Raw genomic sequence first — 15,320 nt, 5'->3', positions numbered from 1 at the left:
GACGTCCATTATCACTGTACTAGTATACATATTTTAGGGGCCAGCTGAAGGACACCTACGGGTGCAGGAATTCTTGCTACATTGAAGACCCATTGGTGGCCTTCGGCTGTTGTCTGCTCTATGGTCGGGTTGTTGTCGCTTTGACACATTCCCCATTTCCTTTCTCAATTTTATGATTAAATAAACAACTATTAAGAATAAATATTTTATTATACTAACTGTTACTGATAACATCTTATACGTCTAAAAAATATATACATAATTTTCATGTTTGGTGAAAACAAAGATTTTAAATTTTTTTGATATCCCTGTGTACAATTTTAGAAGAAAATATGTGTTTAAGTTACAAACGAGGCAACTGAAACTGGTAAATCATATTACAATTTTTGTTATATACATATACTTGTTAAATTTTGTCGATAAATACTTTCTGCTTGGTACTTAGATTTACATTTGTAAATGAAACACCTGAAATTCTTATCAGAACTGAAACAATTGGTAAAAGATTACCACATTGTAAAATATTAATGGCATTTATAAGGTCTATGTGTTTTGAAGCAGGATGTGCATATTGAATGGATTCGTTTTAGCCCTTATGACAATAAAAGCTGATATTATTTTAAGGAATGATAAACATACATTTAAACAAATACCAGGTAAGAGAGGGTAAAAAGACATCGTTTTGTAAAACATGGCGATAATAAAAGAAAAAGAACCACAATATGAGACAATTCGAAACACACTAGCTATGACGAATCAAAATCAAGAGTATTTATAACTATATACATAGAGTAAATATATCGAATAAGGCGTGATCAAAGAATATGATATGGAAATTTGATTTGATTAAGGTACACAATGAATATATATATTCATAAGTATTTTTTAGGTTCAACTTGTAGACAAGATCAAGTTCAAGTCATAGATATCACATGGTCATTAAGTCATTATGCGGTGTTAGCTTCTTGTGCTTACTTTCTTGTATATACAAAAGAGGAAACATTGACTGTTATATATATGAAAACCTTAACAGCAAAACTACTATGTTTTATTTCTATATGTGTCATTTTAATCAGGAAATAAATAATCACATTTACATTATGACAACCAACATGAATACAAAAACAACTGATTTAAATGTTCAAGTAGAATATCACATGTTGCATTTAAGATGACATCATGTTTCGCATTTCCGTCTGATATCCATAGAATTGCATTGACGTCATATTTCTCCTCGATAATATACCAGTAATTTACCTTGAACTCTGTGACATAAGCAGATTTTCTAACAATCAAGGTCAAGTAAAAAGTAAAATGACAAAAAATACCGAACTCCAGAGAAACTTCCAAATAGAACTTCGTAAATCAAATGGCGTAATTAACAAAAACTCAAACACATCAAACGACGAGAAAATAATTGTCATAATCTTGACTTGGTACAAACATTTTCGGAGGTTGAAAAAGGTAGAATAAATCTGGTTTTGTAGTCAGCTAATCCTCTTACTTGAACTATGTCATATTGACAGCAAGGTTGGAGTAAAACTAACAGTAATATAGGTAAAATATCAATAATTAAGTACAGCTGTCAAAATTGTGTTCTTATCTTCATCACTTTGTGTCAACAAAGAAACACAAAAATCGCATATAGACAATCTATAGACAAAGTACATAGACAAAAATGAAAAACAAGAATACAAAAAACAATTCATAGCACATTATCTTACCTCCTATACATTTCTAGGAATGTGATTGGTTAAAAGCGTCCGCGTGAAGACCGTGTATATTTGATATTAGGTTACATGTAGTAGGAAGAAGGGGCTTATCCCATACACGGTTAGTACTAGAGTTACGTCCTTTTATATTCAATATTAGGAAGTAGGGAGGCAGGGATAATTTCATACACGGTTAGTAGTGGTGTTACGTCCCTTTATAAAAAAACAAAACGGAACTGAGAAAAATCTTAAAGGTTTCAACAGACGAAGAAATTGATGATTAAGATTGAAATAAATTTATTAAACACATTTAAACGGAACAAGTTGTTATTGTTGGCTATTCTTGTATGATCAAAGGAAGTAGTTTCTAAATGCTTACTGTATTGAACACTGGCTTGCTCATTTCGATTGGTCACAAGTCTAAATTTTACACGTAAAGATAGTCGGTAAGATAAATTTGTAACAAAGTGTGCTAGTGGCGTAATACGGTAAATATGGTAAATTTATAGATACTGTTGATGTTTTATACAGTCTGATTGGTTGCTGGAAGCTCTTGAAAACCGAATAAATTAGAAAATGTACATTTGCAGGTGAAGTTGAAACTAAGGTGGAGAAAAATTTATTCTAAAATTAAAATCGTTTCGTGTGTCATGGATTATGGTGCTATAATGATTGCTTATACAAATTCGAGGTTAAAGTCTAAAATTCGAAGGAGGAAACACTTTCAGTTGGTTTTTTAGATTCTATTTCTAAATGAAACACAATTAGAAAAGTTTAATGATCTTGCGTCTTTTATCTTCTTCGTGTTGACAAGTGTCTAACGGAAATATAAAAATAAGGATAGGAATGCTTGAAGAGGAACATAGATCATTTCCATGGAAATTACAACAATTTGTTGTAAACAGTATACTTTCTTATCAAACAAATATGTTCTCAATAAGTATTTCAGCATAAAGATCACTTATTCCATGGTATCGTATGATTTATTGCATATGGTTTACTAAACATTAAGTTGATGAATATTCAGGATAATCGACAAAATGGAGTGTACTTACTACATCCGCCTGAACTTAGGGAGATATCATCAATAGCAATGTCACCATCGTATGACGAACCTCTGATTCCTTCTATTGTGATCTAAAAAAAATAGATCAAAGTTTTACAATTATTCATAGATAAATTTCTTTAAAACTAATGGTTCTTTATGAAATTTTTTTTGATTCAAGCAATACATCTAACTTTTCTGTAAAAATTCATACAACATTAATGTTCACATATAATCTTATATTATGTATACTTTTTAGTTATTCTGAAAAATTCATTTCGATTTATATTACTTTATTCGTTAATGTTTTACTTTTTTTAAATAGCTTCAAATGTATTCCTAACTAATGCATAACAGATATATCTTAAATAGGGTTACAACGTTTTTTAACAGGTGAAAACCGTGATAGAATGCATGAAGACTTGTTGGTGACCTTCTGCTGTTTTCTGTTCCATGCATGGTCGGGTTGTTGTCCCTTTGACACATTCCTCATTTCCATTCTCAATTTTAAGCAATATGATATACATGTTCGGCTACAGGTACCTACACCACGTGTAGTACTTAATTTCATTAAGCCCTTACCAATATTTTAAAGATATGTATCATTGTCTCCGAATCAGCGGATCATGATGGCTCTTAAAAACAGAAAGTAGAACGCAGCGTTATCAGATTATTGAAAGCAACGCTTGGACAAAGGGTCTGTTTTTCGTATATCCGAATGGAATTCAACTAAACAGTCAGGGTATGATTCAGTTACTTGAACACCAATCAGGTAGCAAAAAAAGCTATTCATTCGCAAAATTTGTTTCGAGGACAAAAGCAATAACAATAGACAACATGATAATAGACTGTGAATATTTTCAATGGCGAGAGATTTTCTCGTTGCCTACATTATAACAACTGTTTGTCTTTTTATTTTGTTTTATGTCATGATGTTGTCAGTTGGTCGGCTAAAAAATTTCATCCCAATAGATTTACCACGGATGAACATTCCGTTACTTCTCCATTGCAAATATTTTGTGTAGAATTATAACCTTCAATGGAGAGTACTGTACCGGCCGCTGAGATACGTTACCAATTGTTTGGTATAGCCTTAACTGAGAAGTGTTTTCAATGACAGAATACATACAAAAAACTAGTTCAAATCTTCAGTTATACAATATGATTCCTAACTTGTGGTTATTCTATAGTAGCAGTTGTCTACAGTAGTAACATACTTACAACAGGATTACTATATTGTTGTACATCTATAGTAGCAGATTTCCACAGGGCTGGATCAGATTGCTCTCCTGTTTTTTGCCAGATACTTGTCAAAGAAGATGTTTTATCCCCAGCAAATACTTCTAATATTCCTATATCGGACCCTTTCATGTGGTAATTGAAGCAGAGACACCAACTAGTATCTAAAATACAAAAAAAATCTCAAAAAAATGACATTAGAAATCGTCATCAGTTTTAAGAATCCTAAAATACTACCTTTGTGATATGTGCCTTATAAAACAATGTGATCGACAATTATTCATTTTAAAAATTCATGAGGGTATGGAAAGGGGCATTTCTGTTTTATTTATTATTTTCAATACTGTTGTTTTATTTTGCCCATTTTTCTCTATTGTTTGTATTTTCTGATCCCACTATTATTTATTCCATAATATGTTGGTTCATTTTATTTTTTCTAATGTTTGGATCATTATTCTTTATTCTTTACATCCGATTCATATCTTCATACATGTATTTCACTCAATCATTTGTGTGCTCATAGTTTCGTTTCATCATGGTCAAAATAAAATGGCAAAGTATATACTGATTTTGTTCCTTTCTTGTTTAGTTCGAAGAACTAGTTGTCTTTTTTGTATTAATGTATCTATATTTACTCTCAGTACCGATACATCTGTATTTATTCAAAGGAAACATACTATATTAGTAAGCAGCCTCAGTTATAGGTACTGCTTTAGTGTGTTTTCTTCACACATCGTTGTCAATATCATAATAATGAAATTTATCGGGACTGTCATACAAAATGAGAGGGTTCGCTAGCTTTAACACCAGGTATAATTTGAATTGTGACTTACCGTTTTTAATTTTCCTAGGAGTTCAGTATTTTTGTCATTTTACTTTTATCTCTTTTAACCCTCAGTACCTCTCAACATTACAGTTCTATTCACATTCACGCTCAGTGCAAAACCGCTATATATATTCAACAAGAGCCTACCTTGTAATGTAGTAGCTTCAGTTGTGAGTACAGCTTTATCTCCAAATGTTCTCGGATATGAAGCCTCTGTATATATGTAGTAAATTCCAGTAGCTGCTTTCTCTGGTCCAGTATCTGTACTTGGAGTGGTCAACTAAAAAACATCATCTTAATGACAGCACAGTTTATTTAAACAATATATTCTGACAGTGAAGGTTTTTGATACATTTTCTCTAAAGGCTTCATTGTGTGAGCGTAAAAGGGAGCACATAACTCATTTGACCCTAAAAAAAGAGTGTTTCGTGATGATTTCTTAAATTAAAGATTAAAACATCATCTATAAAAATACGTTTGTTCCGCTTGCAGCATTTACTCTTTAGTCAAAATCCGCTTGATCAGCTGATTGTACATCATTTAATGATATCATTGTGTCATGTGTATCTACTTATATATGTTTATGCTTTTTTTGTATTATTTTTCGTGAATATTTACTAAATTTATTTTGTATATTAGAAGTATCAAATGATACTTCTTTTTTCCACTTCTAATACTGATAGGATTCTTTCATGTTAGGGTGAAGGTTGAAACATTTAAACCCGCTGTATTTGTTTGCACATGTCCTTATTGAGGTCCCTGTTGTTCATTGGTTGTGGTTTGTTGATGTGGTTCATAAGTGTTTCTAGTTTCTTGATTTTTATTTGTTAGTTTTCGTGTTTGAATGGTTTAACGCTAGAAATTTAGTTGGGCCTTTTATAGCTTGCTATTCGGTATGAGACAAGGCTCCGTGTTGAAGGCCGGACTTTGACCTATAATTGGTTTACTTTTGAAAAAAATGTGACTGGGATGGTGAGTTGTCTTATTGGCACTCATACCACAGTTTCTTATATCTAAGAATTATGAATGATAACACAATGTTTTGGCAACTTTAATTGAAAATCAAAACAGATTACTAATCTAGCAAATATCATTTAAGTGGGTCACTAAACTTTCTCCTGAAGTACTTTTATTGATTAATTATAATTTCAATGTCTTAGAAAAGTTTCAAGTATGATTGGACTTTAACTTCATCAAAAACTACCGTGACCAAAAACTGTAACCTGAAGCAGGATAGACGGACGAACGGACGGAAGAACAGACGAACGGACCCACAGACCAGAAAACATAATGCCCCTATACTATCGTAGGTGGGGTATAAAAATACACTCATATAGTCGTGGATACTGATTATAAACTTTTTTATGCTTACTTGATTTCAATTAAATCTTTAAGCAAAGTTTTTAAAGAACTTACAGAATGTCGTGTCCAATCAAATTCGTCCTGAGAGGAGTCCTTGAATATACACGGTGCATCTGTTTCAAAATCACATCTAAAGGTTACTGCTAAATCTGTAAATATATAAAACTTGTATGTTCTAATATATCTAAACAGATATCAAATTTCTACCCCTTAATAAATCTGTAAGATAATAAACTCATACTTCGTGATCAGTCTGAAAGATATCAAACTTGTACCCCTGAGAATTATTTAACAACTTAAGTCAATTCCTTGGTATATTTAACAAATTAAAAGCACTTCTCCACCTACATCACGATTAAAAACTGCAACAGTGATGATGCACGGGATTTTATTTAAAAAATTGAAGAAAACAACACATTATTATTATTTTGCATCCGAAGCGCATGTTCACAGATACCTTCACCAGAAACGCCAAAAGTCAAATATTTGAAAGCAAAGGGTACAATTGAAAATGGAAACGGGGAATGGGTAAAAGAGACTAACTTCCAGACTAAAGAGCAAAAAACAGCCCAAGGTCATTAATGGGTCTTCAACACAGCGAAAAAAATCCCGCAAACGGACGCCGGCTTCAGCTTGCTCCTAAACAAAACGATGTACTACTTCAGCGACCATGGATGTAACACTAAACTCTTAAACATATAAATGTGTTTCGTTTCTCGTATTGTTATAAAGAATTAGACTGTTGGTTTTACTGTTTTGATTGTTCAACACTAGTCATTTTAGGGTACTTTATAGCTTGTTGTTTTGTTGTTTGTTGTGAGCCAAGGCCCGAATTTAAGGCTTACTTTAACCTATATTTGTTTATTTTTAACAATTTATTACTTCGAAGAAAAGTTGTCTCATTGGCATTCATACAACATCTTCTTTAGCTATAATATTTTTAAACGTACAATACTAACTAGACTGTGACCTCGGTGGCCGTGTGGTCTAAGTAGTTACTACTGTAATCACTAACCTGTCAACACTGAGGTTGTGAGTTCGACTCCCGCTGCAGTGTGTGCAATTGACTCCAATCTTAATTAAATAGGTTTGTCATTTTTCCTAACGAAGGACAGGGGTTTTCCTGGCACTCCGGATTCCACCACTAATAAAAACTGGCTGCTACGAAATAGCTTTAATGAGATTCTCAAAAGTGGCGATAAAGCACTAAATGAATCAAATCAAACTAACAAAGGTCAGCGGCTCCTGAATTGGGATAGCTGCAAACATTAGACGGGATTAAATATGTTTTGTGATGTCTCAACTCTCCTTCTCTACCTCTAGCCAATGCGATTAACATTGAGCAATACGCACAATACAACTCAATTAAAAAGAAGTCCGAGTCTGCGTCCAATGTCTCGACATTTGCAGATTTAGATAAATAACTAGACCGACTTTGTACTGCGATTGTGCAATCAAAAGCGTTGGTATACCATGAATCTACCTTCATGATTGTACAGTTTAACACTGTGGAAGTAATTTCTACCTGAGAGTATAGAGATAATTTTTAGTAAAACTCTTACCATCACAACTCCCACTTTTTAATTGAATATCATCAATAGCAATATCTCCCTGCCATGTGTTTCCTTTATTAGCTTCAACGAATAACTGTAACAGATTAACTACTTTAAGACTTTAAACAATAACTAAATCGACATACGCATAATCAATGAAGATGGCGGTAGATTACTGAATTTCAAATCGCGTAAATCGATTAGAAATGGACAAAGCAGGGCAACAAAGCAAAATGAAAATCGTATAAATTCCGAACGGAGCTAGACGGGGTACGTCGACAGAGTTATAATGTCTTAACTATTTGATTGAAAGTCAACAACTGATTTTTTTAAATCCGTATTCATACGAAATTAAATTTAAACCTTAATAAAAGTGGGCTAAAAACGGGTTTCCCATTCAAAATTATTAAAAATAACAAAGACATTAGAAAGTAAAACAAGGCTGCAAAGGGGAAATCCCTTTTGCTGGCTGATTTTGCTCACTATCTTTTTTTAAATAGAAGTAAAACGATTATTTACATATTTTTTTAATCTTGAAAATTAAATTGAAATGGAAAAAAAACTAACCATATGATGACACGTATGGGTTTATGGGTTTATATTACTAATTATATTTACATCAGGTCATAAAACCTAAAGGCTTCTACGGACATCATCTTGATTGTAAATTAGATGGCATTCATTCTTAAATACACAGCATGTGTCATAACGAGTTCATGCATTGTAAATTATTATTAATATTGGTAATTTGGAAAGACATTTTAGTATATTATCAAACAAATATGAGATTTTGACTACATGTTTAATTAATGTAATTGAATTCGACAGCTACTGTAAATGTCGTTTTTTAAAAGTATTTTCTTAATCATATGTAAATAATTTACAAACTTATTATAAATCAAAAAAATAATTCAAAGTAGTTCTGCAATAGTCACGATAGTCTACTAATGTCTAAACTTTGAAACAAAATTATGCAAAATGATTGACAATAAAACAACTAAAAGAACCTTCATTCCGGGACTTGTAGTAAACGTAACCATCCCCTTGTTCCATTGATCATCATGGTTACCAGATTCTATAAATAGTTCGTTGTCAGGGGCTGTTACTCCAGTGGATATTTTCAATTCTCCCATGTCATTAGCTCCGAACATGTGATATGCAAACGTCAAACAGTGGTCACCACCTGTAAATAAATAAATACTTTCCTTATGTCAGTAATGATTATTGCCAGCAGTGTACGACATAAGCAATACTTATCTCAAAAGGCATTATAATGTGTATCCCCTTTTCACAAATTGAATTTAACAACGTTAAGATTTTTTTTTTCATTTGGAAGCCCCCTTTTCCTATTTTTAATGTAATATTGTTTGTCAAGTTTAAAGCAGTTTGTCAAGTTTAAAGCAGTTTGTCAAGTTTAAAGCAGTTTGCCAAGTTAAAAGCAGTTTGTCAGGTGACATTTAGTATTATGAGAAATAAAAAAATTTAGGATTGTTTACTGCTTTTACCAATGCGTTCTATTTACAGCAATGACGGCAATGTTAATTTCCTGATAGTGTTTTCTAATAGTTTCAAACAAGTCGAATATTTCAGAAAAGATATTTGAACAACCCCTAGCAAAATAAAAAAAAACATAATGTCTATCATGAAGGGAAAATATAATTCTTGATCTCTTCTTATTCATTTCCATTCAACCAAGTATACTATTTACCATTTAATGAGAAAGACGACATCAACCTGGCGACAGAGTCACTGATCACAGGTGACGATACTTCTATATATTTGTACATGCTTCCTTCATATGCCGCTTTTGGTCCTGTTCCAGAAGATGGTGATTCTCCCTTAATACAAGTTTTTGTATAGTATTATTAAAATATTTTTTGACAATTTAAAGAAGCTATATTGATAAATTGTTCAGTGAAATGTGCGTACGCTGAACACCTTCACAGCAACATTTTGATTGGATAAGGTTGAAATAATACAAAACAAAGATTGCATGAATTTCATGTAAATGTTAGAATAATGGCATTCCGAAATTGTATGAATAATTCTTGGCATTGACATGATTTGACTATAACGTCATCAAATGGACAGAAACAGGTAGCTTCGACAAATAACACGTTATATGTTTAGGACGAGTAGTCAAATATATAACGCTATCAAAGTGACATGAACAGGGAGCCAAGTTAGATATAACGTCATCACTATGAAATGAACAGGGTCTGACTCAGATACAAATTATAATGTTATAAAAGCGACATGATAAAGAACCTTAGTTAGATATGACGTCATCAAATTGACATGAACAGGACGCTCAGTTGGATATAACGCCCTCAAAATGATATCAATAAATCGCTAAGTCAGATAAAAAATTAAAAGTTACATCAAAGGGGAGTAAAATCAAATTAAATTAAAACAAAAAGCTCCATTTAACTCTAGCGTCATGAAAGTCACACGAACAGCACGCTTAGCCGGACATAACGTCATCAAAGGGTCATCAACATGGCATTTAGTGGGACGTCATTTTATTTGATATTACGTCATCACAGAGATATTTACGGGGAACTTAAACAAAACGCATCATAGTGACACGATCAAGAATCTCAGTCAGACATAATGTCATCAAGGAGGGACGAAAGATACCAAAGGGACAGTCAAACTCATAAATCTAAAACAAACTGACAACGCCATGGCTAAAAATGAAAAAGACAAACAGAAAAACAATAGTACACATGACACAACATAGAAAACTAAAGAATAAACAACACGAACCCCATCAAGGGTGACCTACACATTGGGCTTAGCCAGACATAACGGAAACAAAGAGTCATGTACAGGGAGTTTAGTCGGATCAAAGTGACATAAACGGGGAGCTAAGTCGGATATAACTTCATCAAGGGGACATATACAGGATCTTAGTCTGTTATAACGTAATTAAAGTTAAAGTGACACATACAATGGACTTAGTCGGATATAACGTCATTGTAGTGACACGTACTAGGAGCTTAGTCGAATATAATGTCATTAAATAATAAACGTATAACGTTTTAGTCTTAGGCGGTGTTTGTGATCTAAAGATCATCAGGAAAGATAATTTCTCAACAGTACTTTATTTCTTTAAGTGGATAAATCTGAAAATTGATCGAAATACTAAAATGGCTCGCTGTTTAGCATACTCAGCATGTTCAGACCAAATGACCGTTTCACATTGAAATTAGTTTCCTAGTCTATTGTCGGAATTTATAAATACATGTACAAGAGGCAAGATCACTTAAACATTTTAATAGCTCACTTTTTAATTTACAAATCATTATAAAATTACATCGACGGGTAAGCGTCTATGCTAATAATGCACCACACATTATTCGAATTCAAACGCAGCAAAGTCTCACTGTATTGATGAACAATGATGAAAACATTGCAAAAGATCTGTAAGCAGATATTCCCTAAAGAATCATTTCTTATAAACGCAATTCTCTAAACCACCCACTTTGAAAACAAAAGGAAATAAAGATGAGAAAAACATGAAAAAGAGTTTTAGAAAATAATTTTTAATCTTCATACTATCAACTTATTTTGCATGAATCAACTAAAAACCGATAAAATCAAAATGTAATCTCAAAATTCTCCGGAAGTAGTTAAAAAGCTTCTTTAGGAAAATTAAAAAGCTGCCATCTATGAAATATTCGGTATGATATCTTGATCATTTTATCAATCATTATAAATAATACAAGGGCTTGCGATGACTTACGGATAAAGGAGTCCAATCAAAATCGTCATTAGTAGCTTCAACCAAAAAACATGAAGCACCAACTTCAAATGAACATGTTTCTAATTGGCTGCCACCTGTAAAGAAATGGGTGAAAGAGAACGATATCAGTTTTGATTATTCCAATCCCTTTTGAAAATAAAGATAAAACCATCTCACATCATTGGCATATAAGCAATGAATGGAATTAATTATAAGTATGACAAAATTAGGACAACAGTAGTATATCGATGTTCAAAAGTCATTAATCGATTGAGAGAAAACAAATCCGCGTTACAAACTAAAACAGAGGGAAACACATCAACTAAAACAGGAAAACAACAGAACAACAGAAACACTGAAATGTAACAAAAACAAACGCCAACATACATAGACACAAAATATTTGAAAACAACTGCCATGTTCCTGACTATATATACAGCTAGGTAAATAAACTCATCATAGATAACAGGACTAAATTTTGTAAATACGCCAGACGCGCGTTTCGTCTACACTTTATGAAAGAAATGGTGGGTTGAACCTGGTGATATGGCTAGACAAACCTCCCGCTTATATGGCAAGGTTAAAAAATGTATCGGTACAATAACAACACTACGGGACATACAGTACAAACAAACACAGGAACACTCAGCACAGAGAAACGCATAATTACATAATGTTATAGTACAGATTTATATTTTCAAATGAGTATATCAATCAATATATTTAAAGACTTAAGCAGTCTGAAAAAAGACTTGATCTTGTTCAATGAAACAATGTTATTACCGATTGTCTTTTGTTATAGTTATATTTCATATTCGTTTCCATATAATTCATCTTTATAATACATATGCTCCTTATTTTTAAATATATGAGCAAGAATTGGATGCCTAAGCGTATACAAAATAGTTTATACTAAAATTCTTACCATCACAACTCCCACTTTTTAGTTGAAAATCATCGATAGCAATATCTCCCTTCCATGTATTTCTTTTATTAGCTTCTACGAATAACTGCAAAAGAAAACACATGTAAAGAATTTGATTTCATAGTAGTTCAGCTTAGCTCAAAAGTAATTATTATATATGCTAAAGGTGAAATACATGTTCTGATTGAGATTGTGACACGGTATTTACGGATGTACCCCTATTTTGACAATTTTACCTATTGTCTTTTTTGTTCACGCATCGTTATAAATATAACGAAATTTGATGCGACAGTCATACAAGTGATAGGTTTATCGCCATAAAACCATGTTCAATCCATCATTTTCTACATTTGAGAATGCCTGTACCAAGTCAGGAATGTGACAATTGTTATCCATTTGTTTGATGTGTTTCATCATTTGATTTTGTCATTTGATTAGGACTTTCCGTTTATAATTTTCCTCGGAGTTCAGTATTTTTGTTATTTTACATTGTACAGTGAATTTGTATAATCAGTGATTATGAAGAATCCCTAAAATTGTCAGGGATTATGGAGAATCACCGGTCACTTTAGGGATTAAATATAATCACTAAAATTTTCAGGGATTATGTGTATGTATCATCACTAAAACAAATGTCAAAGTTTATACATACAAACTGAAATGATAGAATATTTATAAAAGTTAAATAATTCATTCTAAACATCATATCGAAACATCATAATAAACAGAAGTTATAAAATATCATATAAAAATATGGACATGATTGACAGTAAAACAACTAAGACAACCTTCATTCCGGGACTTGTAGTAAACGTAACCATCCCCTTGTTCCATTGATCATCATGATTACCAGATTCTTTAAATAGTTCATTGTCAGGGGCCGTAACTCCAGTTGATATTTTCAATTCTCCCATGTCATCAGATCCGAACATGTGATAAGCAAATGTCAAACAGTGGTCACCACCTGTAAAGATTAAGTTTGTACCGAATTAAACCACATCAATTTGAGTTCAGTTACTATGGTTTGTTTTTTTTTGCCTATTATTATTTTTAATATAAAAGCATTATATTTGATTAGCTTGACATATTTTCAACGTGCCAATTATAAATGCCAATGAGACAATCCACCTTAGACAAAATAACGTAAAATTATATACCTATATGGAGTTATTTTCTTTCAGAACCATAGGTCATTCTTTCTTAGAATTAACCCGGATGATACGTTGTTTCAATGAAATGTGCTCCAGGCATAAAATAATGACCTGTGTGAGGTCATTATTTTCCTTTATAAAAATGCAATCTATAATTCACCTCAAACTTAAATTCAATTGACAGTTTTTTGTTGCCGATTTGGGAATTTATTTTTAAAGTTCTCTCGATGATGGGTGTAAAAGAAATCGTCATTGCCCGTATTTTAATTTTAGAAACAAATAACGTGAAGTTTTATTAATTTATCGCTTCAATACAGAAACATTAAAATATATAGTTATCAAAGGTACCAGGGCAATAATTTAGTACGCCAGACGCGCGTTTCGTCTACATAAGACTCATCAGTGACGTTCATATCAAAATATTTTAAAGCCAAACAAGTACAAAGTTGAAGAGCATTGTGGATCCAAAATTCGAAAAAGTTGTGCCAAATACGGCTAAGGTTATCTATGTCTGGGATAAGAAAATCCTTAGTTTTTCGAAAAATTCCAAGTTTTGTGAGATGAATTTTAATGTAGACGTTCATAAATAAAGCCATATTTATCATATTCGTATGTAAAATTTTCAAAATCTCATTGAGTCACATTGAATAGGTTGATTGATTTTTGGTTGATTGCTTAACGTCCAGTGGCAAATATTTTTGCATGTTCAGGACGATACACACATAATATGAAATCATACTGTGGCCCACATGTATTTATATTCGTCTTCGTGTCAGTTCTTAACTTTTTTTAATGTTTGTATACCTTTTACTCTATCAAAAAATAAATTAATAAGATATTCTCATATCTATTTAATAACATTCACGTAACTCACAAAAGGGTCGGATGGGGAGTATATATAATCATATCCTGATTGTCTATTACAAAATGTATTGCTATTTAAATGACAATCTTTCTGAATATTTCATTCGTTTCAATTAAAATTGTTGAAAAAATAACCACTTTTCCGCGATCGAAATGTCATAACAAATTAAAAAAAAAACATACCCCTCCCCCCTTTCCATAAACTAAGTTGGTACAATAAATTACTTACAATGTGTCTTGTATTTGTCATACACCATTATCGGATGGTAAAAAATAATTTTGTCTTCCTTCATGCAGTTACAGTGATATTTTTATTGTGTATGGATAATACTTTTTAAAAGGTTTATATCTAGATTAATAAGTGAGTTTTATTTCACATTCTAAATGAGCCGTATGACGTATTAAAACCTGAACGCATTAGAAAGGAACACTTTAGTGTGGTTGGTAAAATAGGATACTAAATTTGACAAATCTTTATAAAAAATAAAACAAATTTGACAGTATATAAGTCAGATAATGCATATTTTAAGGTTTTTCTTGTCGTAGAAGATACTTCGGCAAGAAAAACCTTAAAATATGCATGATCTATAACGTAAGCAACTATTAGTCACTATACCTGTGTATATGTTAAAATTAAACAACAGAAAGATTTGTCAATATACTTTTCCAAATATACTGCCAAAATTTACCAAAGGAGTTTACTTTAAATCAATCGACTTTAAACGGTAATAACTGTACTTTCCTAGATGAGGATATCAGGAAATTTAAAGAAAAAAAAAATGGTAAACATATCGATCATTTCAACAAACTTATTCTAAAATGATACCAATTCAACACTAAATCTTTGAAGATTGTTTTTATTGGTATTAATATTGATTTTGTTTTCCTTAAATTA

The 15,320-nt window shown here is 31.9% G+C and overlaps 1 protein-coding gene across 2 annotated transcripts in view; it reads right to left on the bottom strand.

Moving 5' to 3' along the window:
* Positions 1-245: 245 nt before the first annotated feature.
* LOC139499493 (MAM and LDL-receptor class A domain-containing protein 1-like) overlaps positions 246-15,320 on the bottom strand; it is a 51,620-nt gene continuing 36,545 nt past the window's right edge. The window contains exons 24-34 of one of the 2 annotated variants that reach the window (XM_071288192.1): positions 13,199-13,374; positions 12,411-12,495; positions 11,486-11,580; positions 9,446-9,575; positions 8,745-8,920; positions 7,747-7,831; positions 6,239-6,333; positions 4,970-5,102; positions 3,979-4,160; positions 2,768-2,849; positions 247-985 (exon numbers count right to left, since the gene is read on the bottom strand). In XM_071288192.1, the coding sequence (XP_071144293.1) occupies positions 972-985; positions 2,768-2,849; positions 3,979-4,160; positions 4,970-5,102; positions 6,239-6,333; positions 7,747-7,831; positions 8,745-8,920; positions 9,446-9,575; positions 11,486-11,580; positions 12,411-12,495; positions 13,199-13,374 (1,253 nt within the window). In that variant the 3' untranslated portion in view covers positions 247-971. Of the gene's footprint in view, positions 986-2,767; positions 2,850-3,978; positions 4,161-4,969; positions 5,103-6,238; positions 6,334-7,746; positions 7,832-8,744; positions 8,921-9,445; positions 9,576-11,485; positions 11,581-12,410; positions 12,496-13,198; positions 13,375-15,320 lie in introns of both variants that reach the window. The other variant, XM_071288193.1, reaches the window with a different exon arrangement.

The sequence above is a fragment of the Mytilus edulis genome, chromosome 12 (genome assembly GCF_963676685.1).
Source record: "Mytilus edulis chromosome 12, xbMytEdul2.2, whole genome shotgun sequence".
Classification (NCBI taxonomy): domain Eukaryota; kingdom Metazoa; phylum Mollusca; class Bivalvia; order Mytilida; family Mytilidae; genus Mytilus; species Mytilus edulis.
The sequence above is the reverse complement of the archived record's forward strand: the minus strand, read 5'-3'. Positions and strand labels throughout refer to the sequence as shown.